The 27247-nt window shown below is 39.9% G+C and overlaps 1 protein-coding gene across 1 annotated transcript; it reads left to right on the top strand.

Moving 5' to 3' along the window:
* Window positions 1-1503: 1503 nt before the first annotated feature.
* On the top strand, window positions 1504-25476 carry FMO1 (flavin containing dimethylaniline monoxygenase 1). The gene is given in 10 exon segments (XM_061185723.1): window positions 1504-1635; window positions 11101-11223; window positions 11272-11364; window positions 14215-14377; window positions 17668-17810; window positions 20625-20824; window positions 22605-22960; window positions 23481-23530; window positions 23532-23551; window positions 25134-25476. Coding segments are annotated over 10 exon segments (1623 nt in total).
* The last annotated feature ends 1771 nt before the right edge of the window (window positions 25477-27247 follow it).

Here is a 27247-nt window from a genome sequence, read left to right as displayed (position 1 = left end):
ACCTTTTCATTTCATTCAAGAAATATTTATGGGTGTTGAGCATCAGTTACATTATGTTCCGAGTGCAGCCCTAGACACTGGGGCCACAGCAGAGAACAAAGCAGATGAAGTCTCTATAGTTGAACTACTTCTCTGTTTCCCAATCCTGAAAAACAAAAGATGTATACTCAGTTTTGTGGAGAGAGCTCATCGGTGAAACAAGAAAATGCAAATGTTCAGGAAAAAAATGTCTTTGGGGTACCTTTTGCATCTACTCTGTGACCCATGTGGTTTAAAAACTTACTAACTTGGGGAGAGAAAATTTTTCACAAAAAACTATTTGAGAACAACACCTAAAATCACATGATACAGTGTTAAAGGTGTACGTATTGACCTAAGTGCCATAGGAATTAAAAGAACAGAGGCTCATTGATGGGAAAGGCAGAAGAGGAAGCCAATTTGGGGAAATGTTTTTATAGTTAACAATAGCTTCTATTTATTGAGCATTTTCTAAGTGCCAGGAGCACTGCTAAGCCAACTGTCATGTGTTGAGTCACTTGATTCTCACAAAACACTGCAAGGAAACTCCTACTATTTTCTCCATTTTTATAATGCACAGAGGAGTTAAATAACTTGCCCAAGATCACAGAGCAGTAACTGACAGAACTGAGCTTTAACCCAGGGAATCTGGTCCAGAGTCTGGTTGCTTAACCAATACACTATATTGCCTCTCAGCATTCTTACAAGTTCATGTTAACTCATGGCCAGGAGCAGACAATCCTCCACGTGTGCCAGTGATGACACAATGGTTTCTTAGAAGTGAATCAGGATCCAATGGAGAGAGGAGGGATGATTCTCCATGCCTACCTTTCCACTACACACCCTCTCTCTTCCACTGGTGACCATCCACTGGCAGCAGGTAGAAGGATGGATAGCACAGCCGGAGCCCTGGCAGGATGCTTGGGGCTGGGACTGGCCCAGGGCAGTGTTGCACAGCACCTGTGGGGGCCGCAGTGTCTTGGCTCCTCATCCCAACTCCGCTCCACCAGCTGCTGTGCGGCCTTGTGTCACATCACTACACCAATCTGAGCTTCAGCTTCCTATGTTTACGAAACACCATGTTTGACAAGGTGATCATTTCCTGGTCTGCTGCTCTATTCCACTCTACGGGTAGTGGAGGGAGGCTAGAGGTAGAAGCACAGTCCAGAATGCAAAACTCCATCCACTAAAGGATCCGATTTCAGCCACTCTGCCAAAAGCTACAGTCTTGACAACAGTTGTACTATAGTTTAGAACCAGCTCCGAGTTGGGGGGTGGGAACATACCAAGCACAGGGTTAAACCAGTGACCTGAACATTTCTCTTCTCACATTCACAACACCAGAGACCAGCTACAGAGGATTCGAATGGAGCAAATTCCTTAATCTTTCAAATTCTTTTTCCTAATTTGCTAGAGCAGCCAAGGATGGGGTGGGGCTTTCATGGGAATAAAAGGTTCTGCTTCATTGTCCCCACGCAGGAGAGCATGGCCAAGCGAGTTGCAACTGTGGGAGCTGGGGTCAGTGGCCTGGCCTCCATCAAGTGCTGTCTGGAGGAAAGACTAGAGCCCACCTGCTTCGAGAGGAGCGACGACCTTGGGGGGCTGTGGAGATTCACCGTAAGTGGGGCTTCGACAGCTTTGTTGTGTGCCTGTTGGAAAAGGGCTGGACTGGTGCAAAAAGAGATTGAATTTCTTCCACAAGCGCTGGCGCCCATAGGCGCCAGAAACATCTGCTAAACAGGGGGACAGAAAGGGCCATTGAAAATGATTTTTTTTTAAAAAAAAAGCAGGGAATAGCCTGAATTTGGGTGGGAGGTGCATCAGCCACCTTGCAAACTTCATCCGGGGCCAAGAGGAATAAAGATGCCTATGAAGGGTAGAAGAGGATAGAGTGGCTGGGACAAGCCAGGAAAACTCAGGACACTCAGGGCAGGAGCAGAAGCTGGGGGTCAGAAGCACGAGACTCCAGTGTTGGGGGCAAAGGTATAAACACAGCACAGGAGTTTCTGCCTCTGCCTGAAAGACTGAGCTGCTTATACATGCTTCTTTTTCCAGCTCTGCTCTATCTGAAGTAAAGCGACACAAGACTCAGTGTAGGATGAGTCCTATACTCAAGGTCTTGCTGTCCAGGCAATTCCAATCCATGTCAAGAACAATCAGAAGTGAAGGATGTGAGGAGTTTGGAGACTTTTTTGTTGCCTGAGCAAAAAAAATAATAATATTCTCAGGACTACAGTATGGATTGGAGAGGGAAAAGGGGTGATGTAGGAGGAAAGGCAACTATAAAGACCACCCTTGATTGGCCTGGGGTCCAGGGAAACCACAGGGGTCCTGCTGGAGGCGACTGAAACCCTGTGAGCTCCACGGCTCAGCCAGGGAGTCATTTGCATCAGGTCTCCCCAAACCTCCTATTTCCCTTCTTCTCAGGGGAGCAAGAACATATTCCATGAGCTTTAAATGTGCTAAGGAGAAAGTGAAAGTGCTCCTTTCACTCAGGAAGAGTGAAAAGGAGCAAGGTGTCAGATATCCTGGCCTCAGAGTCCTAAGGGACTAAGAGAAAGCAACACTTAGCATTCGCTTATTATAGAAGGTTAGAACTTGGAACAGGAATAAAGTAATTATTTTCTAATTCAGTGAGCAAAGCTCCAGAGAGGCCAAGGTTCCTAGTTTAGTCCCAGCATAGACCAGCTTGGCTCACATAAAGAAGAACTGCATATCTTGAAATGTGTCCAACCACCAAATGTGACCGTCAATGCACAGACACCTCCCCAAGGGGCCTAGGGAAAAGAGAACATCTGTTCCCATGATTCAAACCACATACATTCCGAAAGGGGAGCAGAAACCTGACACAAATGCCATAACTCTAGCCTCTCATGCCCATTGAAAACATTGCTAATCAAACACTATACCCTTCCCCTAATGAACCTCAGAATCCTTCTTAACACAGTATTCCAGATAAGTACTACTACTCCATTGGGGTTGAGGGTTAGCTTCCAGGATAAAACTGCCAGAGTAGAGTTATTCGGTTACAGTAATCTCAATCAAAGCAAAATGTAAGCCCAGAGACCTTGGCATACCAGACAAAAATGCTCCTCATATAAATCACAGATACCCAATTATTAACACACACACAAAAAAAACTATTGATGTAAGAACCAAGAGAAATGAGTTCTAGATACAGCTGTGCCCAACTGGCTGTGTGATTGGGCAGGTCAAACACCTATGCACAAAGCGCTGTGAGGGACACAAAAATGAGAAACAGTCATCCTGCCTTAGGGAGCTGTCAGTCTGATGGGAAAAGGGCAGGATCTTGTAAGTCAGAAACGGTGCTATGGGTATTTAAGTGAGGTCAGGATTACATTCACTTGAGGGAAGCCAAGAAAGGCTTCATGGAGGAGATGGTGTGTGGTGGACTTTGAAGGATTTCAACAGGCAAATGAGGTTGAGTGGCAGATGCCAGGGAGGAAACCGTAAAGAAAAAGTACTGGGCATGCTTGGAAAATAAAAAGAGCTTATTGGTGTGTGTGGAACTTGTAAGAGAAATAATGAAAGGGGAGGACAGTGGCTGAATGTTTGGGCAAGGGATTCGTACTCAATTTAGAAAGCAACGGATGATGAGCAGAATTAAGATGTCTTTCTGTTGTTGTTGTGTTTGTTTTGTTTGCATGATAGGGAGACCCATATATGTTTACAGGTAAAGAGAAAATATCTGGATGATAGGAAATGATTGAATATGTAAGCCCAAATTGAGACAAGATCCTGGCAGAAAAAGGAGGAAGTGGAATTGCAGGCCCAAGTGGAAGGATTTGCCTTGGAAAAGTGGAGAGGCACACTTTTCTCAGAGACAGGAGGGGAAGGAAAAAGAAAAATAGAGGCCCTTGTGAGGCACGTGATAGGACATCAAAAGGATGAGAAAGAGGGTGACCCAGCAGTAGCCTAAGTAAAATGGTACCCAATTAACAAGTTGTTTCAGTCCCCATTACCTCATCTGTAAAGTAAGAATACAGAGTCAGTTTAAAAAATAGATAAAAGCTAAATTGCTAGGTTCTGGGAGGCAGGAAAAACCATCCCCACCTTCATTCAGCAGCCCTCTCTTGACACAGCAGCCTCTTTAAGGCACCTCTGTACTACCTTGAGATTCCTCTAAAGCCTGATTGAAAAATCTCTAAACCAAGTGACCTTAAAGGGGACTTCCAGCTCTAACATGCTATGACTCTCCTGGGTCTTTCTAGAGACATCCCTTCCCCCTTCTACCCCAGCAGATACACACACACACACACACACATGCACGCACGCACACACACACCACGAAAGATTGTTAGAGATGTCTTTGCAATCAAAGCAAGTGGCCCATTCAAAACCTGCAGAATTAGAGCGTTTGCTCAGGCAACGGCTGTGCTTACCAGAAAATGTACAAGGGGGATCCTTAGTGCCTGTTCTGGGTGAAAGGGGCCATAATGCAAAAATAGACAGGCAAACTGCAGAAACCCAGTAAAACACATACGGAGAAGGTTTCCATTTACAAATAGAGAGATGCCCCCAACATTACAGAGATTATAAACTACTACACTTAATTTGATACTCACATGGGCATAACTCTGGCCTCTTCCAGACCAGTCTTAAACTAAGAGGAAGCAGACAAAGGTTGCAATGGAAAAGAAAGTCCATCCTTCATTGGGGCGGGGCAGGGGTTGGCATTGTTTAAAAGGAAAAGGGATACATTGATAAAGAACCCACCTGTGACCACCAACTCAAGTGGCAGCAGGAGGTAAGTGTGGAACATCTGTTCCACAACCAACTCTCTCAGGCTCTTGAGAGGAAAGGGAGGCTTAGAACAGTAATGCTATTGGCTGATTATCTCAATTGTAGAGGAATACTTGAAGAACTAAAATGTCAGGAATTGTTCTGTCACTCATAACTAATATTACTCCTAGAGAATTTTAGTATAGGAAGGAGCCTTGAGAAATAGCCTTAATGTAGAACCACACTGACATCCTCTAGAAGTAATTATACTATGCTGATAGAAACACATTCTGCTTCACCCATCACATCTCTGTAGCAATAACCCTCCCTGGAATGACGTGCTTCCTTATGCACATCGAGGCCTTTTCTTCTGCACATGTATCCTTTCACTTATTCCACATTTATTGAGCACCTACTATGCGCCTTATGCACCACATATTTTTAGATTCAGTGAGGGCAATGATGAAATGTAATACTTCACCCCCTTAAATCACTACGGAATTCTTCTTCAGCTATTTCTTCTCTAGGCACGTTAAGCCTGATTCTTACAGGGGCTGAAATGATTTGTTAATTGGGTACCATTTTACTTCTTCTTAAAAGCCTTATTTCTAAAAGTTCAGTAATCTTAGTAGGTTTCCTTTTATTCATATATTAAACAAACATTTATTGAATTCATATTGTCTTGGAGGGGATACACCTGACAGGCCCCTAACCTCTTGGGGGTTCCTCAAATCTCCTCTGAGGTTTCCACAGCTCTCCTGTGCTGTAGATCTGAAAACAGATCTACAGACTGTGGACAGATTGTAGACAGTCTGACTCTCCATAGGGAGAGGAGGTGACAAAGTAAAATGTGTTCCGGCTGTTCAAAGGAGAAGAAAAGAAGGAAATAATTGTTCTTAAGAGCAAGAGCTGGACTTCCCTGGTGGCGCAGTGGTTAAGAATCCACCTGCCAATGCAGGGGACATGGGTTCGAGCCCTGGTCCGGGAAGATCCCACATGCCACGGAGCAACAAAGCCCGTGCGCCACAACTACTAAGCCCTGCGTGCTGCAACTACTGAAGCCCACGCGCCTAGAGCCCGGGCTCCACAACAAGAGAAGCCACCGCAATGAGAAGCCCGCGCACCGCGATGAAAAGTAGCCCCCACTCGCCACAACTAGAGAAAGCCCGCACACAGCAACGAAGACCCAACGCAGCCAAAAAACAAAAAGAACAAGAGCTGTGAATGTCGTGCATTGAGAGAATGTCTCTATGTATCTATATAGGAGTGGCTTTTATTATCATTTTATATCTATTTTTTAAATGAGAAAGGAGAAACCTCTGACCTGACAAAGGTTTCTTCCCATTGCCTATAATCCTCTCTGGAGGACACAAAGCTTGAGAAAGTAAATTTCCACGGTAATTGTAGAAGAAGAATATTACAAGTAACAGTTAACATTTTTTGAGAGCTTACCAGGCACTGTTCTAAATGCATTAGAACTATCATTTCATTTTATCCTAGGGGATATGTAGTATTGTTATTCCTATTTATAGAAGAGGGAACTGGGACACAGAGAGGTTAAGAAAATTCCCAAGGTCACCCAGCTAAAAATGTAGAGCTTGAATATGAACCCAGGCTGTCTGACTCCGTGGTCTGTGCTGACAAGAACTATACTCCATGCATTTCCAGAGTCTGTGCCACAGCTCAGGAATAAGGGCAGGCAAATCCTGGACTGTCCATGGAATCCCATGAAGTATTCTAGTGAATATGATGTCTTTCCCATTGTATTGCAGGACCAAGTGGACCAGGAAGCCAGAAACCCCTCCATTCTTGCCTTTATTATTTTTCCCCTCTGTACAATCCATCTCCCTTCCCCTCTCATTCAGTTTTACCGTCAAGACAAAAATCTTTCCCCTAAGTGCCCCCATCAATTCTCAGGAAAAATGTGCTTCCACATACAGAGTGCCACACAGAGGGTAATTGGCACACACACAGAGACAATGCCAAGAGTGCCTGCAGCCGGGGGTCCCAGCAGGGCCTGAGAGTCACTGGGGCAGTTTATTCACTGAGGCAAACACTGGAGGGGAGGGCTCAGGACCTGCAAACCCCATTCAGAAGTGGCATGGACTCATACTCTCTGTATATATCTGAAACACTCCAGACCTTGTATTTTACCAGGAGAAACAATCAGTGGGAGGAAAGAGAGACAGAGCAAAGTGGTGTTGGATTCCATCCTGAAGGCCAGGTTTCCATACTAAGCTACAATTTCTCCTCAGCTGGCATCTGTGATACATTACTTCACATTAGGCTTCAGTGTTTCCTGTAAGGTTTTCTTCTGCCTGCCTTTACAATTATTTTCCAAAATTTTGCACAGCAGAGTTGCTTTTTTTTTTTTTCTATTTTTGTTTGTGGTATCATTTGTTTTAAGGTCCCCATGGTTCCCTGACTTATCCAATTCCAATGAGTCTCTACTACTCTTTGATTTTTAAACATGCCATTATAAAATGTTTTTAATTTTTTTGAACTACTTTTATGGAAATCTTTACAACATGATATTATGCACATCTCTACTCCCCTTTTAACAGTATGTATTCCAAATTGAGCCTTTTATTGTTGTTAACTAGAAATTGGCGCTTTTAACAAAGTATTATTTACAATGTGATGCTCTCAGATGCCAGAGAAAAGTGAGGGAGCTTTGGTCATACACAAACTGACCCCAGAATGTTTATAACTGATGTTTTTCTCCTTTTACTATAGTTTCTTCCCCTTCTGTTTGCTCTCACTTCTCAATATTACAGCTCTTTAAAGCTATTCCCATTCTCTTTTTCCTATAACCCAGAGGAAACTTGATTGCTTTTAACTACACCAAACCAGCACTAAAGTTCTAATACCTGGCTTCAAGTTTAAGGATGTTCTAAATCTGTGTTGTCCAATAAGGTAGCCACCAGCCACATGTAACTGTGGAATGCAGTTGATACGACTAAGGAACTGAATTTTTTATTTAATTTAGTTTTAATTCATTTTAATTTTAAAACCAATACTCAATTCAGTTATTGGAGAATTTTTAAGTGTATTTGTTAACAATTTGGGTATGTAAATCCACTTTTTCAAGTGAAAATTTAGCATTTGGATTCAGATGTGTAAAATATATACTAGATTTAGACGACTTAATATGAGAAAAAAGTTTTAATACTTCATTAATAATTTTTATATTGATTACATGTTGAAATTATAAAATTTTGGATATATTGAGTAAAATAAAATATACCATTAAAATTAATTGCATCTGTTCCTTTTTACCTTTTTTAATGTGGCTATTGGAAATTTTTAAAGTGCATGTGTGGCCTGCATCACATTCCTATCGGGCAAGACAGCTCTAAAGTCTTGTTACTCAAAGCGTGGTCCGTGACCCAGCAGCATCTGCATGGGAGCTTGTGAGAAATACAGAATCTCAGGCTCACCCAGACCTACTAAGTCAGCATCTACATGTTAATAAGATTCCCCAAGCAATTCTTAACAAGATTTAGAAGCACAAATCTAGAGAGCTGTGCTTCTCAAACTGTGGAGAAGAATCAGGTTTGTTTTAATTTCCAAGGAATTATAGACCATCATATTTGTAAAATATAACAAAATGAACTATTAGAAAGGTGAAAATGAAACAAAGAAAAATGTCAAAACATAAATTCAAACTTCTTTGAAAGTGTGCACAAGGCAATTACTATAGAGAATCACTATTACACTTGTAACTTTTTGCTGAACAAAACCATATGTGTGAAATACCAGTTCTCCATATTAAACACCTGTAGGCACACTTTCACTACACATTGTACATATTAATACTTAAGGTTTATAATGTGATAATTAAGCTTGCTTCTTGTTTGTCATTTTATCTAATCTGGGCTGGATGAATGAGAGCACTCGTCCCAAGAGATAACATATATCTAAATTGTTTCTAAATTTTGCTTAACAACACACATAGTAGAGAAATGAGGCTCACAGAATATGAGAATGGAATGGAAGAAAAGATTTTAAAGAAACCTCAGCAAGCTCAGGATATTCATTTTTTTAACTGCTATCCAAAATGAAGCAAGTAGTGCTGTATTTTTAAAATTTAACTTCAGTCCTTTATCAGTAGTCAGTTCTGATCATTTATTCTGTAAAATTATAAGCGAATATCAATTATCTTTCAATGAAAGAAAATAATTATAGCTTTTATGCACTTTTGGAAAACAGTTTTCAAACTAACCTGAAAATGTTACACATTGGGGACTTCCCTGGTGGCGCAGTGGTTAAGAATACGCCTGTCAATGCAGGGGACACGGGTTCGAGCCCTGGTCCGGGAAGATCCCACATGCTACGGAGCATCTAAGCCCGTGCATCACAACTGCTGACCCTGTGCTCTAGAGCCCGCGAGCCACAACTACTGGGCCCGTGTGCCACAACTACTGAAGCCCATGCGCCTAGAGCCCATGCTCCGCAACAAGAGAAACCACCACAATGAGAAGCCCGCTCACCGCAACTAGAGAAAGCCCACACGCAGCAACGAAGACACACACAGCCAAAAATAAATAAATAATTTTTTTTAAGTAATTAAAAAAAAAAGTCATACACTGTAATGTAGTCTTACCCGCATTACTAGTACTCAGTTCAAATCCCACACAACTCATCACGTGACTTAGACAAAACCAAGACTGATCTATGTCCCATTCATCATGAAGGAGTCCACATGCCTGGATACTGAGCAATGTCAAATTATTGCTATAAAAGTTTCGAGATGCTTACTCTCACCTTCTGTACTTATATTGTCATAGACTGGTAATAAAAAGTTCATATCGGTCTGGCTCTGCTGACTACCTCTTTGCTTCTTTTTTTTTTTTATTTTTATTTTTTTAATTTGGTTGTGCCGGGTCTTAGTTGAGACATGCGAACTCTTAGTTGTAGTTGCGGCATGCATGTGGGATCTAGTTCCCTGACCAGGGATCAAACAGGGGCCCCCTGCATAGAGAGCTCAGAGTCTTAACCACTGTGCCACCAGGGAAGTCCCTACATCTTTGAGTAGCACTGCTTTAGATCTTCCTACAGAATGAAAGATCAGGATGTAAATAGTCATCTTTCTCAGAAGCCATTTAGATTCCAGTTTTCTAGATTTATTCTGGATAAATGGGACTGTCAGATGTGGAGTCACAAATAAGCAAGATAAGGTGAACTCATCAGTTGGTGAGATCGGTATCATTAATTCAAACTACAAAGGTATGTTTATAATTTTATTTTCTGTTATCACTACATATTTCATGCAGATCTAGACTCAAACCTTTTGAGGGAACAAAGTAAGTCCTCTCCACATGTGAGGTTTATGTTCACGTTTCTACTCGTTCACACAAATAAAATAATTTTTGTTTCACAGGAAAAAAGAACTATAGGTATACAAGATGGTAAACAATATTAAAATACTAAGGACTTTCCCACTGAAATTAGAACAATTCTTTATAATACATCTAAAAGACAGAGGCAATGTACATACCTAAATGAATAACTAAAACTGCCCACTACTCAATCTCGTGGTAGTTGTCTGAGATGTTGCTGTTTGCTAGTTACCCAAGTCAAAACTGGAGTGGGAAATTGTTTAGTGTTTTGCCATGCTCACAGTTGTCCAATCTGGAAACCTTTGACCTGCTTCCTCTCCCAAACCTTAAATCCAAACAATTTCACAATCCGATGCATTCTACCTTTCTGCTACCTAACAAATCCCATGTCTCTCATTTTCAACTGCCACTGCCTTTGCTCTGGCCCTCATTGGCAATCGCATGGATTTGTGTTTCAGGTTCTTAACTAGCCTCATTTCCTTCCTTTCCGGATCCCTCTAAGTTATCTTTTGTAGAACCAGAATTATCTTTTCAAAATTTAATATGAATCACTTCCATGAATTTCTATGAAATTCAAATTCCTTAACTTCAGATACAAAATCCTTCATAATCTGAACCCTCTTTCTCCATAATCCTTTCAACAATACCTCATGAAACCAAAGCAATCGTTCATCGTCTAGATACTACTTCCTGGCTCTGGTGTATTTCCATATTCTCCTGTATTTTGTGGTGATACTGTGTGAATCCGGACAGGTGAGTTTATCCCAGGTTTGTTAGCATGTAATAAATGAAACTGTAATTCTGATCATGATATTCATAGTGGGGTCCAATATTCATCATATTTCAAGTAAGTGCAGGATAGCAAATTCCATTAGGAAGTAGCAGGTAGCATACGTAAATTGTATGGTTCTATGTTTAAAAATTAACATCCATTTCATGTGTGTGCATGCACATGCACACATGCATACACACTCATGTGCATGCACTGTTTGTACAGGAACATGTTGAAGAAGGCAGATCCAGCCTCTACAAGTCCGTGGTTTCCAACAGCTGCAAGGAGATGTCTTGTTACCCAGACTTTCCATTCCCAGAAGATTATCCAAACTATGTGTCAAATTCTGTATTCCTCCAATAAAGATGTTTAAAAAAAAAAAAAAAGAATTCAAAGAAACAAATTATTAAAAAAAAAAATTCTGTATTCCTGGAATATCTCAAAATGTATGCAAACCAGTTCAACCTTCTGAAATGCATTCAATTCAGGGTAAGAAAGGCACAAAACATCAGTTAGTAGTCAGGAAGTGTTTCCTACCTATTTTCTATTCTCTCTCTCTACCCTAGGTTCTGTACATGAGATAATGAACTGGCAAGATTGCTGACACCAGGTTGGATTCCTTTTCCCCTTTTACTTACAATCACCCTAAGTAAATCTGGAGATACTTTGTCTAAGGATTCGTATGTATAAACTTTTAGTTTGCAATGCTTACAACCAAGTATCCAAATGGACCTTAAAAATGTCAAACTAGATTTTCAGTTTGGGCCAAATGCCTGTACACAGGGATATTGAGAACTTTCTATCAGCTCCTGGGTACTCTCTTTTTACTATCCCTTTATATGAATGGATGTGTGCACTGGCCTATACACAAGAGAATGTCACTATTTGAAGGAAATCTTTTCTAGATATCTTAGGGAATAGAAAAATCTTTGATATTTTCTCATTGGCCATACCCACCTCCCTTCCCATTTCAAAGGACAGAGACAGGAGGTAGGTAGAAGGACAAAGGCAAATAAATATAACCTCTTTCTCCTCTTTCTTTCTTCCTTTTTTCCTTCCTCTGCAAGAAACACATGAAAATCCATGTGTTTCCCTTCTATTACCCTCCCTATCAGAGATGGGGATGGTAAGGAATTCATGGAGAATTACACAGAGAAAGTAACATGAATGGAAAGATTGACCAAAACAAGTACCATATAAGATTCAAATTCACAACCTTAAAGGTACTCCTGATCAAAATGAAGTCACTATCTCGAAGAGATATCTGCACCTCCATGTTCATTACAGCATTATTTACAATGGCCAAGCCATGGAAACAACTGATGGATAAATGGATAAAGAAAATGTGATAGATGACGGATGGATAGATAGATAGATAGATAGATAGATAGATAGATAGATAGATAGATAGATAGATAGATAGGACAATGGAATATTATTCCACCTTGGTAAATAAAGAAGAAAATCCTGTCACTTGCAAATACATGGATGAACCTTGAGGGCATTATGCTAAATGGAATAAGTCAGACAGAGAAAGACAAATTCTGTATGATCTCACTTATATGGAATCAAAAAAAGAAAACAAACTCATAGAAACAGAGAATAGATTGATGGCTGCCAGAAGTAGATGGGGGATGGGGAAGGGAAATGGGTGAAGGTAGTCAAAAGTAATAGACTTCCAGTTATAAGATAAATGAGTTCTGGGGATGCAATATACAGTATAGTAACTATAGTTAACAGTACTGTATTGTATATTTGAAAGTTGCTAAGAGCGTAGATCTTAAAAGTTCTTATCACACACACAAAAAATGATAACTATGTGGGGTGATGAATGTTAACTAAACTTATTGTGGTAATCATTTTACAATATACACATATGTCAAATCATTAGGTTGTACACTTTAAACTTTTACGGTGTTATATGTCAATTATATCTCAATAAAACTGGAGAAAAATAAAAGTACTCCAGTTGTCCAAAGAATATTTCATCCCATTTCCTTATTTTCCAAGGGACAGAATAAAAATAAAACACTACCATAGTCAATGGATATAATCCACAAAAAATATATTTAATGCATCAGAATTTCTAAGTCTGAAGCATTTCCTTTACTACCTGTTTCCCAAGCCTGTTTTAAAATAACTTTAAAAAACTAGATGTTCACCAGAGTTTTAAGAAAGTACACACAGCAGCTGTCTGTAAGAGGTTTTGTTTTTCCTTCCTCTCTATACATTCCAAATTTTCAATGATGAACACACTATTTTCAAGATAAAAATAAATTTATTTTGAAAGTTTTTTTAATTAACTGAAAGTTTATATTTTAAAAAGATAATTGCTAATACAAATGTAGAACCCAACAAGCACTTCAAATATTATAAAGCAGACAGTGAACCATTAGGAGGGACTTGAGAAGTCTGTCTTCTTTGAAAACTGAAGAGGAAAGCAAGGCAGCAAAGTCTCTTGGTCAGTGGCTCATTTATGCTTTTAAACTTGACTTGTAAATTTCTTTTATATATTTTCTGAATCAGAATCTAGTACCCATGGATATACATGTACTCCATGAGAACAAAAATAGACCACAGTTGACCCTGGAGCAACACGGGGGTTTAGAGGCACCAACTCTGTACAGTGGAAAATTCCCATTTCCTCCATTTCCCAGGTGCCTCTGTATCCACAGTTCCACATCCACAGATTCAACCAACTACAAATCCTGTTGTATTGTAATATTTACTATTTTTACAAATCCACGTATAAGTGGACCGCCGCAGTTCAAACCCATATTGTTCAAGAATCAACTGTATTTGAAATTTAGACAACTCCCAACAAATTCAGCCATAAAGTTAGCACTTTTCAGTAGTTCTCTAGATCTGGGAAAACTTCAACATCATAGTCTATAAGACCTTTCATAAACTAAGATACTTGGGACCAAATTTATATTTTCAATTATATATTCAATATTATCCATGTTTCTATTAAAGGAGCTGTTGTAAAGGAACTGTTGTATACGAGAACTATACATAACAGAAAAATAATTTTAAAAACATAGAAAGACCTAAGTCATAATCTTGGTTCTATCACTCACTGTGAGAATTTGAGGAAATCACTTAAAAATTCTGGACCACACCACCACTCTTAAATACCCCTCTACAACTCGAAGCTTAGAATACTTCTATCAGGAAATTACGATCAATCTGATAGTCCAATTTGATTTCTAGGGTTCTGCTTATTAATTATGTTTCGTCTGTGCTCTAGAACATTTGAAATGTCAATTGGCACGTCAGCCAGCAGGCCCTTACTGGAAACTTGAAAACTATTAACCATGTCTATGATTCTTTTTTCAGACTAAAATCTGCAGTGTAACTAAACGCCCAGATTTTTCTGTTACCGCCCAATGGGAGGTAGTCACTCTGCATGAAGGGAAGCAAGAGTCAGCCATCTTTGATGCTGTCATGGTCTGCACCAATTTTCTTACTAACCCATATTTGCCACTGGACTCCTTTCCAGGTATAGGCTTTTTTGCAACTGACCTTAGTTTGTCTCATGGGAGCCATCCTTACACTGGATTGGTCTGGAAATAAATTCCTATTGATTCCTCCATTAAACAGTTAAAGTTGTGAGGTAAGAGGGTTTTTTCCCTAACCAGCACTATCTGGCCAGTTTTTGGCTTTCATCTGTTTCAAACAACTTATGAGTACCAAAGAGAAGAATGAATAACTACTAAGCAGTTTTATGCTTCACTGAAGTCCAGTGTCCCTCCCTAAGTGACTGGCAGCACTCAGAAAGTCTTCTAAGACTTGGGAGGCCTAGACAAGTTGTGAGCCTCAGCAGTGGTGCATTGACAAAGATGAGTGTAGAGGCCACAGAGGTCAATCGGTGAATAAAGGAAAAAGTAACTTGATTTTTGTTTGTTTCTATGAGTCATAGCAATTACCTAGATCAGAGGTTTATGGCACTGGATTAATAGTCAGTAGGGGCATGAGCCTTAGGAGGCAAGTTAAGACATCTTTGTGTCTCAGTTTCTTTATCTGGCTTTTGTAACCATGATTCATGGTAATCTATGTCAAATTTCAATTGGATTACAACTCAGAGGGAATAGAAAATTCAATGGTTTGGTTTATTTCATCTGCAGTAAAGGATTCAAAAAGTTAAAACTTTAGGAAATTTTTCTCTGAGTCATCTAAATATGACTTCTAGTGATCCCAAGGCTTGGTTCACAATTAACCCACGTACCTCTGATGATCCTTTGTCTGCCCCCAGAGGTTACTCAAGTCAGGTCAAGTTAAGACAAAGCATATCCTGAAAACTGCCATAGACTATAAGCATTGAATTGGAATGCAGTTCAGTCTTCTTCCTGGTGCAGGAAACTCTTCACCATCCCTGAGAAAGACTCAACAGCCTCTGCTTGAACACATTCAACAATGAACTCTTACCACCCCACCCTTTTCTTGCCTACAGAGAAAAATCCCTGAGCAGGCAAGGTACTCCAGACTCCCAGGAAGGAGTACCTGGTACAGGATCACTCCAAGAATCCGGAAAATTTCATGACATAGAGAGTACACTGCATTTATTCGGCACCTACAGTATATTGCACAAGATGCTAAGAATACAGAGGTGGATAAGACAACACATAGCCTGCATGAAAAGAGTTTTATAGGAGTCCAGTGGAGGAATCACATCTACATATGACCTGGAGTGATAGCAATACTCATTTTACAACAAACTCATGTACCTCCAATGATCCTGGATCTGCTCCCCAGATGTTACTCAAGTCAGGTCAGATTAGGATAAAACATACCTTGAAAGCAATGGGGTCAATGTACCCAGTTTAAATAGGATGAGCTTGGGACCCTGGAGGTATACATTCTAGGTTATACAATTAACAAGCTATATAATCTTGGGCTTTCCACTTAACCTTTCTAAGCCTCTGTTTTCTTTACTAGAAACTGAGGGGTTTGGACCACCTTACCCAATAGCATACATCATAAATCAAGCAAAAAGAACTCTACAGTACTTGCCGTCCTTCTCAATATCCATCTTACCAGCCACTACCAATTGGTCACTTAAAATCCGTGGCTAAATTATTGTTAAGGAGCCTTTGAGCACTAAAATTTCATGACTTTAGACTTGAAATGGAGTCCTCCAGATCTCACCATCTCCCTCTCTGCCCCACAGCAGACTTGCATGGTCTGTACATACTCCCTAGGGTAGTTGCTAACCATTACAAAAATTAAATTCATTGAAGTTATTCAAAAATGCATGTCATGAGTTCTGGAGGCAAGTCCATAAAAGGTGTTCCAAAATGTCTTAGTAAAAATAATAAGTATTACAGCTGGAATAAATATATAATTTATACTGGAATAAATATATAAGTTATACTTCCCAAGGTAACTAATTTTATTAATTCAGATACCATATACATTCAGCTGTGTTTACTAACACAACTACTTCACCTAATAAAAGTTCTTGCTCTGTTCTCCTGTAATATAAGTGGGGAAAGTATTAGCCTGGTAGAAGACTCAGCTACAGAGTCTCATTTTTGTCCATTTGTGGTCCAAAACAGCCTGATCCAGTGAGAATCTAAGATAATCTAACATTCAGGGATAATTCTATTATTCTCATTAAACTTGTCCGGCTCTCCCTTCCTGGCAGTTCTTGGATCCAGATTGGGTCCCTGTGCTGAGTTAATATTTAAACTTGGTTGCATCATTGTTAAATTCTAAATGATCTAGATTATGGTTGGGTTCTAACTGAGATTCATGTTAGATTTCTAATGAATTAAGATGAAGTAAAGAGCTACTGGGCCTTGGTAAGGCTACGTGCCACAGCATCCATACTCATCCCCTGAGAATCTAGATGTCTTATCACATTTTCTTAAAAAAAAAAAAAAAGGTTCTTTGTACAGGACGTATTACTTTTGATTGTGTTACACAACCTTGAGTATTTTCCAAAACTCTCCAAACACATCTGATGTTTCAATGAGATTTGGCGTCAACTGTTTGAGATATCTAGCTGGAACAGCAGCTCTAATCCCAGTGTAACTAACATAATCCCTTTTTCTCTGAGCCAACTCTGGCTGACTCAGCAAACCCAGCTTGAGTTACTGTCAGTCACCAAGATGAACCCACAAGGATCTTTTCAAATAGGGACCATATTTTTATTTATTTCCCATGTCATCTAGCACAGTGACAGGAACATAACGGGTATCCAAAAAAGCCTGCTGAATAGTTTGGAAGCACTGACTTATAGTTCCCTTTAACTTCTCTGCTCTTGCTCCTTACTTGTGAAAAGTTCTATATAGATCAAATATTAGTAAATAGAATACTTCTGTCCCATTGATTTCTGTCAGACTTTGAAAGGTAATGACTTCTTACACTTTAGTTTAATAAGTTTTTATGCCATGATTTCTTTTTTTTTTTTTTTTTGATTAGAGAAAGGTTTATTGCAGGGCAAAGCAAGGATTATGGGTGGCTTATGCTCCAAAACCTTGAACTCCACAATGGTTTGGGGGGAAAATTTTTTTATAGTGCCATGATATTTTAACTTAGTAATCATCTAGTAAGTAAAACTAGAGACCTATCTACTGAGATGGAGTATTTCCATTAAATAAATAATCACCCATTAATTTCTGCACCTTGTAAAATTATGTATTCATGTTTCAGATTTTCTTAAAATTGAGTATGCTATGAAAACAACCTAAATCATCTGTCAAAAGGATTTTGTTAACTGAATAACATGTATGTTTCATTCACTAGTCTTATAAATTTTCTATTTGACTTCTTTTTTTTTTTCTATAGGTATAAATACTTTTAAAGGCCAGTACTTTCATAGCTGAGAGTATAAACATCCAGATATATGTAGAGACAAGAGAGTTCTTGTGATTGGAATGGGGAATTCTGGCACAGACATTGCTGTGGAGGCCAGCCACGCGGCAAAGAAGGTATCATTCTTGATGTTACCTAATGAGGAGCTTTATCTTAAGACACATGCCTCAGGGAAACAGTATTTGACACCATGATAACTGATGAAAGGAAAGAAAAATTCCTAAAACACACACACATACACTAAACAGATTTTTTTAGGTATTTTTCTCTTGAATGTTCATAAATGTTACTGTGAATTCCAGGTGTCATTTTTCTTCCAAATCCAACTTCTCTGACTTCCTATTTTTGTCATTTTCCCAGTCAAAAAGAGTTACAGGGGACATCTGTTTCTTACTCAGTCCAATAGGTCAGAAAATTCTGGCAATTTTTCTTGCTAAGATCTCCCATTTGCTCCTTCCTTTCCTTATTGATTGCCACCACTCTCATCAGGTCCATACCACCTCCCACTGAGTCTATTGCGTTGTCCTCCTAATAATAATTATGGAAATAGTCAATATTTATTGGGCTTGCTTACTCTGTGCCAAAAATGGCACTAAATGCAATTGAACAAGCCACAAAGTAGGTACTAGTATCATTGACTACAGATGAAGAAACTGAGACTTAGAGAAGTTAAATGACCCGCCTAAAGGCGTACCACCAGCAGGTGATAGAGCCAGTCCTCAAATCCTAGTCTCTTCCATTCAAAACCCCAGCTCCTAATTCTACCCTGAGCTGCACTCCTACCCCAGTCCATCCCCCCACACACAACAATCCATCCAGACCCCCAACCACCAACAAGCAAATCCTCTGAAAAGACTGCTCTCATTATGACACTCATGTTAAAAAAAACTAACTCCCCCTTACCTAAAAAAATAAAAATTACAATTTGCAGATGTATCAGCCTTGCATTATAGGGGTCTCCATAATCTGGTCCAAATCTGCCATTTTAACTTTATCCCACACTATTTTCCCACATGATCATCAACTGCACGCTGACAGGTCTACTCTGTGCCCTTTCCAGTTCTCAAGTCTCTCTTTTCCTCTTTGTTCACACCATACCCCTCCCTTCTGCAGTGCCCTTTTCTCTTTTATTACAATTTAATTTACATTCCCAGATACCTCAACCCAAGACAAAATGATCTCTCGCTAGTATGAATTTATGTAATAATTGTAATTTACACTCCTCGGTCGGCACTTTTTTTTTTTTTTAATTTATTTATTTATTTATTTATTTTTGGCTGTGTTGGGTCTTCGTTTCTGTGCGAGGGCTTTCTCTAGTTGTGGCGAGCGGCGGCCACTCTTCATCGCGGTGCGCAGGCCTTTCACTGTCGCAGCCTCTCTTGTTGCGGAGCACAGGCTCCAGACGCGCAGGCTCAGCAGTTGTGGCTCACGGGCCCAGCCGCTCCACGGCATGTGGGATCTTCCCGGACCGGGGCACGAACCCGTGTCCCCTGCATTGGCAGGCGGATTGCTAACCACTGCGCCACCAGGGAAACCCCTTGGTCGGCACTTTTAATTCTTAGTATTGCTAATTACCTTTTATGGTATGTATTTTCTTTCCAACTATGCTATAAACTCATTGAGAGCCATTCAGCCAACAAATCAATATTTGTTGTTGAATTCCACTATACCGAATGTTATGCCAGGCATGGGGGATACACTGGAAAACAGAACAATCAAACAAGATCCCCTCTGTCATAGAGCATATACTCATGGGGAAAACAGATGTCAAATAAATAAATATAAATAATTAGATCAATAATTGCAAGAGTGGAAATAGCTCTGAAGAAAAAGAATTGGGAGTGTGTTCCCTTCTGGAATTTTCAAAAAGGAACTCGATTGATTGATTTGGAGAGACTTAGCAATTTGGTGGAGTTATCCTAAAGGAAGGCAAAGGAGGTTCTGAAGCAAAAATTAACACAGGTCTATCCACGATGACCACCACATGTGATCATGCTTCGGCACACATCATTTCTATATCGACAAAGAAACTCCCCTTGCTTCAGGATATAATTCATATCTACCAAAATGCCATATCCGATTCTGAATCATGACAAAGAGAGGCAGGTGCAAATATGTCTAATGTCAGAATCACTGATGTGCTCATAGTTCTTGCCACCATGCTGCTCCATCATGTTATAAGGTCAAACAGATGTATAATAAAAACACTAACACTGCAGCTGTGGTCACCCCACAGCTGTGGATGCCCCAGTTTGTTGGGAGAAAAACCACGTATTAAATCGGTTGTTTTGTATCTGCAAAGCAACAGATTTTTGACGAATTTTTTTTTATTTTTAAACAGTAATACAGACAACTCCTTATTGTATAGGTACCAGAACAACTATTAGCTTAGTGAACTCGGTCAGCAGGTAAACTCAAGTAGCCAGATAATCTGTCAAAAGAACAAAAACAAACAAAAAAACCCCCACCAAAACTAGTTGTATTACTGAATTTTACTGTCAGTTCTAACAATGGTTTGTGTCAAAACCCTTTGCGGACAACTTTCAATTGCATCCATGCCCTGTTCTCATTTACAATTATTAGCATACAAAGTTGTTATCACCTGTTCACTGTCTTCTCACATGAGATTCTAAGCCCACTACAGCCAGCCTCAATACATAATTCACCATGGTGTCTAGCACTGAGCCTGGCAGATAAAAAGTGCTCAATAATATGTTCTAAGGCATTTTAATACTCTAGATATTCAAACCATTATCTCAAAAGAATAAATTTAAAGTGGGAGTTAGAGGAGTCCAAACTGTCTTGTCAGGGATGTATTTTGAGGGTGGCCGACTTTTTGGTGCCTTTCAATTCACAAAACTTCTCGAATCTCTGGCAGAGCCAGCCCTGTTCACTGTGTCAAACTGAGTGACCTCTTGGATTTCTTCCAGGTGTTCCTCAGCACCACCGGAGGGGCGTGGGTGATCAGCCAGGTCTTTGACTCAGGCTACCCATGGGACATGGTGTTCGTGACGTGATTTCAGAACATGTTCAGAAATTCTCTCCCAACTCCAACTGTGAATTGGTTGATAGCGAGAAGGATGAACAGCTGGTTCAATCATGAAAATTATGGCTTAATACCAGAAGACAGGTAAATATGGAGTGTCTGCTGAGAGCTGTTAGGGAGAAGGGGCCTCGATCTTTCCAGTGGCATATCCAAACCAGGCAATAATGTGACAACATGACTGAATGTGAAGGAAACTTTCATACAAATTACTTAATTTAATTAATTTAATTAAATTCAATTACCTAATTTGCTTACTTAAATTACTTAATTTAAACAGTTAATAGCTAACTGTTTTTGAGTGCTTGGTAAGTGAAATTATGTAATACATAATTGTCAACAGTCCTTTAAAGTAAGTAGTATAACCTCCCTTTCATGGTGGGTATGCTAAGGCTTAGGGAAGTTCGGTCACTTGCCGGGGCTCATTTAGTACTAAGTGGGCTCTGTGACCTTGGCAAGTTATATAAACCTCAGCTGCAGCAATCAAAAGGGAATAATTTGTCTATGACTCTTCTGACAAAAGCAACACACTTGCTTGTTCCACTGTGTTGGAAAAATTGAATCCTTCCCCATGTCTCTCTAAGGGCAGTGCCTTCTCCTTGTCAAGATGACCTTGATTTCAGTCTTGTTCTTTCAGTTACAACCCATGACTTATCCCATTAACAAGAACCAACAGTTTTACTTTCTCATTCATTGAGTCTGTACAATGACATTCCATTACCAGGGTGGCACCACAGCCTGGAGATCCTGTCTGATCTTCCTCCGGATTCCACTCTGCACCAGCAGGGATCAGGTGGTACCCAAGCCACAAGTGATGGCAGGCAGCCCCCTTCCTATTACATGTACTTCATTCCTCTGGTTCTCTTCATCCTTCTCTCGTATACCTTGCTCTCTCCCTGCATTTTTTCCTTCCTTTTTTATTCCTACCCTGTTCTACTTCTTAACTCCAGGCCTCTTAGGGGTTTAACTCTTTTCACTAGAGCTTTTTCTACCATAAGTTTTAGAATGGCAGCCTGAATGGCAGCTATAAAGAATTTTATTTAATCCCATAAACCCTAGAATATATAACAGGAGCCTGAGGAATTGTAATCTCTTCTCTCTCAGATTTAGCTAATCCTTTATCATTTCCAAAGTTCTTAAATATATACTATTTCATGTGTTCTTCGTCCTACCCAATGAACTAAGGATGGCAAATGTTAGTGTCCCTATTTTACAGATGAATAAAAGAAAGCCTACAGGGACCCAATGACTTTCCCAAGCTCTAAGTATAAACATTTGGACACAAAGCCACCCTTACTACCTCCTGCTCCAATGCTCCTTCCGTTTTATCATATTGTCTCTTTCTGTGCGTTCACCATAAGCCAAAAATGGCTCGGCTTACTTAAAATCATTTTGCCAAGTGTTTGTTTTGTGATTCCAAAATCATAGGCAGAAAAAGATAATTCTGCCCTTATTCCTCTTAAACACATGCAAGTTTTCCTTGTACAGTTGCTTTCTAGGAGGAGAGAGTTTCCGGCAGTTCTCAGCAGATATAGAAGTCCCCAGTCTCCCTTGTGGTCCTTCAGCATTCAGCTATCTCTAAAGTGACAGTGATAGCTGAATGCTGAAATTCAACAAGAGAAGCAGGAGTTAGAGAAAGCTCTGGCCGCTTTCTCCTCAGGCTTCTAAACTCTGGTAAATGGTAAGCATATCCCATCATCCTTCTTGGTCATTCATGAATCCACTCCCACAGAGGTAACTTCTCCCAAGACTGGCACCTCTTGCCTTATGGAGAGGAGAGTCCCAGAATGAAACGAAGGGAAAGAGGAGGGAGGGTTGGCTGCACTGGTCTCTGGCAGGTCTCTTCCCCATCCGTGTTTATGTCTAGGACACAGCTAAGAGAGCCTGTGCTAAATAATGAGCTCCCAGGCCGTATCGTCACTGGGAAAGTGCTCATCAAGCCAAGCATAAAGGAGGTGAAGGAAAACTCTGTTGTATTTAACAACACCCCAAAGGAAGAGCCCATTGATATCATTGTCTTTGCCACTGGATACACCTTTGATTTCCCCTTCCTTGATGAGACTGTGGTGAAAGTTGAAGATGGCCAAGCATCACTGAAAAAGTACATCTTCCCTGCACATCTGCAAAAGCCAACCGTGGCTGTTATTAGCCTCATCAAACCCTTGGACTCCACGATAGCCACAGGGGAAACGCAAGCTCGATGGGCTGTTCGGGTCCTGAAAGGCAAGTGCATGAGCAATAGCGGGACGTATATGTTCAGTTTGCCATATTATTTTGGATACTGGAAATTTCGAGGCCTTCCCCAGGTTCTATCTAAAACCACAGAATTTTTAAAAGCAAAGTCATCTATTGTTCACCAAATTACACTATCACAGTGAATTTGTGTCGTGACCAGCACAAAAGATAAATCATGGATCAAAAAATATCAACCTGTTATTTTGCCTGAATCAACTGGTTCAATTAAAATTAAAAAGTTCAATCAATTGAATGACAAAATTCAGTCAAGCCAGTTGTGAGGGTCTGTCACGTCAAATAAGTAGTGAGATGTTCTGATACTTATCTCTTCAGCTGATGGCTTTATCACCACAGCCATCCACTTAGGCTGCTAGTATTTCTGCCAGAAGAACAGATGACTAGCTGGGTACTAAAAATAAAATATGAGCGGTGGTAACGTATCTTTACCTGCTAAGTAACCACTGAAACCTAAAGTTAAATTGCATTTTTTATTTGTTTTGCTTTACAGGTGTTAATAAATTACCATCAAGCATCATGATAGAGGAAGTTAATGCAAGAGAAAAAAAACAAGCCCAGTGGGTAAGTTAAGTACTATGCATTCTTTTTGAATCATAACTAAAACTGGTAAAGCAATAGCAAAGAAAGGTGAGAGTTACATTGGAGAAAAAAGAAGCACCTGAGATTTAGAGAAGAAAAAAAAAAAAACTAGGCCTGTTTAAGGAGAGAGAAGAGAAAGGGAGATTGAGGTTTTAATGTCCCAGACTATCACTTTAGACCATGGTCATCTAGTACCACATGGAGTTTAGATTCTAAACCAAAATATAATTAATCCTCATCTACCAGATACTATTCTATACCTTTATCCATATTCAGCAGGCAAGCTGTTGTGTTTATCTGCTCTGACACCAAAAAGTTCTGCTCATTCATTCACTTCAAAAAATCTGTGTTCAGCTCTATTGTTTTTATTCAGATGACTACTCTAGTGCAGGAGTCAAAATAGGGCCTATGGGCCAAATCTACCGACTATCTATTTTTCTCGTTTACAATTTTAAATCATTGGAAAGAAGATTTTTTGATATGTGGAAATTATATGAAATTCAAATCACGGTGACATAAGTAAAGTATTATTAGAACACAGCCACACTCATTAACTTACAAATTGTCTAAGGCTGCTTTCGTATTACAACAGCAGAGTTGAATAGTTGAGGTAGAGACCCTATAATGGCCCTCAAAGCCTTAAGTATTTACCATCTAGAACCTTTTGCAGAATAAGCTTATTGACACCTTCTCTAGAGGAGAGGTCTCCACTTGTGCTCTGCTCTTTGGCTACCACCAAGGGCCAGGGATAATGGAAGGGAGATGGCCAGCGAAGAGGGAGTCTTGCCCCTTCCTGACTCCTAATCTTAAAACATCTCTGGTTTTATCTGTTTTACTGTTTATCTGTTTCAGACTTTGATATAAATTTTCACTTAAAAAAAAAAAGGGTCTCTGTGGCAGAATAAAAGAGTTTTAAAATCACTGCATTTAAGAAACATCACTTTTCTCATTCATATATATTTCCAAACTTCAGTGTTGTTCTACCCTTGTCAAAGTGCTAAATACCAAAATAATAAAAGCATTTTAGGGGTCTCTTCTTCATCCTCAACCTGGGATATGACCTGATCTCCATTACGGAATTCTAGTATAACATAAATCATTAATTAGAACTATGTGATGTAAAAGCTTTTGTCACATAGGTCAGTCAATGATATTAGGTATTAATACCAGCATTACAGGGAATTCCACCCTATGATTTTTGTGGTTTTTCACATTATACAAATCAAGCAATAATTGAGTTTTAGAAAGATTTAGGAATAGTAAAATCATATAAAATCTTTTTTTCTAGAAATTGCTGATCATTTGACAACAGAACTAAAGTAATACGAGATCCATTATCAGCATTTGGAGCACCATATGTACAGACTATATTTTCAAGGAATCCACCTTGTATTTAAATAATACTGTAAGACCATTAGACAGCTATGGGCATGGAGGGAAGAATACAGAAGCCAGTCCAAATTTTGTACCATCATTGTTTACTTCTGGCACTTTTACTTGTTCTAAGGTTATCATTATTTAATCTTTTTGTCTTCCCCTTTATCCCAATCTTCCTTTTATAAAGGTTTGGCTTGTGTTACTGCAAAGCTTTACAATCCGATTATATCCCATACATAGATGAACTCCTGACCTATATCGATGCAAAGCCCAACCTGTGCTCTCTGCTCCTGACGGATCCACGCCTGGCTTTGACCATCTTCTTCGGCCCATGCACACCATACAAGTTCCGTTTGATTGGCCCAGGGAAATGGGAAGGAGCCAGAAATGCTATCATGACCCAGTGGGATCGAACATTCAAGGTCACAAAAACTAGAGTTGTACAATAATCCCCTTCTCCCTTTGCAAGCTTACTTAAACTCTTCAGCTTTCTAGCTTTGCTTGTGGCCATTTTCCTGATTTTCCTATAAATAAAAGATTACCTAAATGGATTGTCAAATGCACAGCGTAGATGGGCAGTGCTTTGGTTCCCCCATTGCAACAGCATTGCCTTCACGGCTCTAAACCATATCTGAGTAGTGAAGGCCACCCCCTACCCTTCCCTGGCTGGCTGGAGGGCCACCGCTGGTATCCCTGAGTGTCTCCCAACTCCACCTGCTTCTAATGTTAGAGGAAAATAACCAAGGTTTCTGTGCATTTGAAGGCTGCTGGAAGGTTCAAGTTTCATTTTAGAAGAGAGAGTTGTCCCAGACAGCACTCTGAGCATTTAAACCTCTTTTCTATTTTCATAGATCTCAGCTAAAACTCCCTATTTCACAAAAGATTTGGTTGTACTAAAATGGTGCTCTTATGATATCAGCTGATTAAAAATAAAAGGAAAGAAACAGCCTAGAATTACTTCAAGTGGTCTTCTATTCTCTTTTTAGGAGTTGGGGGAAAGAGAGAAGGGGATGAGGAGCCTTTTAATAAAGACCATAAAAGGATGGGAGGGTTCAATGACTTCGTTGGAGTGTTTGTAGAGGAATGTACTTGCCTGGGAGTACTCATTCCCTTAGAATGCACTCTGCAACAAAACTGGGCCTCCAGCTGGGGTAATAACAACCACAATCAGATCTACTCCACAGAAAACACCCACCTCCACCTGCTCCTGGAGCCGGCCTCCAGCACCCAAAGGAAAAACACCTCCTGCTCACATACACCTTTACAACTTTGCTTAAAGAGGCAAACAGCTGCTTCTTCTCAGAGTCAATGAAATTCAACTGGAATTCATTACAGAAAAGACACAGCTAGGAAGTCTTTAATAGAGAGATAAGAAGAAGAAAGAAAAGACAGAAAATGAAGAGCAAAAGTAAACATCATGTCAAAAGCAGTTTTTGACCAAACTACACCAACCCTGGATTCTCTCTCACAGTTACACATGTGAGGATGTGACTCAGCCAGAAAAGGTTTTGCCTTCACTTCACCTCACTGCTGGGCTTTGATGGGAAGCTTCACCTCACAGAGAGGTCCATGATTTGCATAACGGAGGGGATTCAAAAACTATGGAATCAGGAGAGAGTGAGCTCTGTAGGTAAGTAGAGATGCAGGTAACGACTCCTCCACTCAGGTCTGCTCTTCAAGCTCCTCTGTTCTGTTCCATTTTTTAACTTTCCCCGTGACCTATTTCACTTCTTAACACTTGTGATATTGTGATTTATAATAACGATATATATTGATCTTCCTCCTCGTTTCCAGCACAGAGCTCTTAAAATCCTTGAAATCTCCTAAGTGATGAGAATATAAAGGTGTCTTTTGTTAACGAGGAGACTTTTGGAAAATACCTAAGAATGGGGGCTGATCACCAGAAGAACAATCCATGTGATTTGAGGATTGGAACCTTCCCACCCCTTTGATCTCTGGGGAGAGGAGAGGCGGGCTGGAGGTTGAATCAATCACCAATGGCCAATGATTTAATCAGTCATGTCTATGTAATGAAACTTCTGTAAAAACTGGAAAGGATGGCGTTCAGAGAGCTTCCGACTTGGTAAACACATAAAGGCTCAGGAAGAATGGTGCCCTTGGAAAGGACGTGGAAACTCCACTCCCTTCTCACCTACTTTGCCCTGTGCATCTCTTCCATCTGGCTATTCCTGAGTTATATCATCCTTTTATAATAAACTAGTAATCTAGTAAATAAAATGCTTCTCTGAGTTCTGTGAGCCAAATTAGTTCACAAAGCTACTGATTATTTTAGCAAATTAA

The sequence above is a fragment of the Eubalaena glacialis genome, chromosome 3 (assembly GCF_028564815.1).
Source record: "Eubalaena glacialis isolate mEubGla1 chromosome 3, mEubGla1.1.hap2.+ XY, whole genome shotgun sequence".
In the NCBI taxonomy this organism is placed as follows: domain Eukaryota; kingdom Metazoa; phylum Chordata; class Mammalia; order Artiodactyla; family Balaenidae; genus Eubalaena; species Eubalaena glacialis.
Note: the sequence above shows the minus strand (reverse complement) of the source record. Positions and strands in the feature narration are given on the sequence as shown.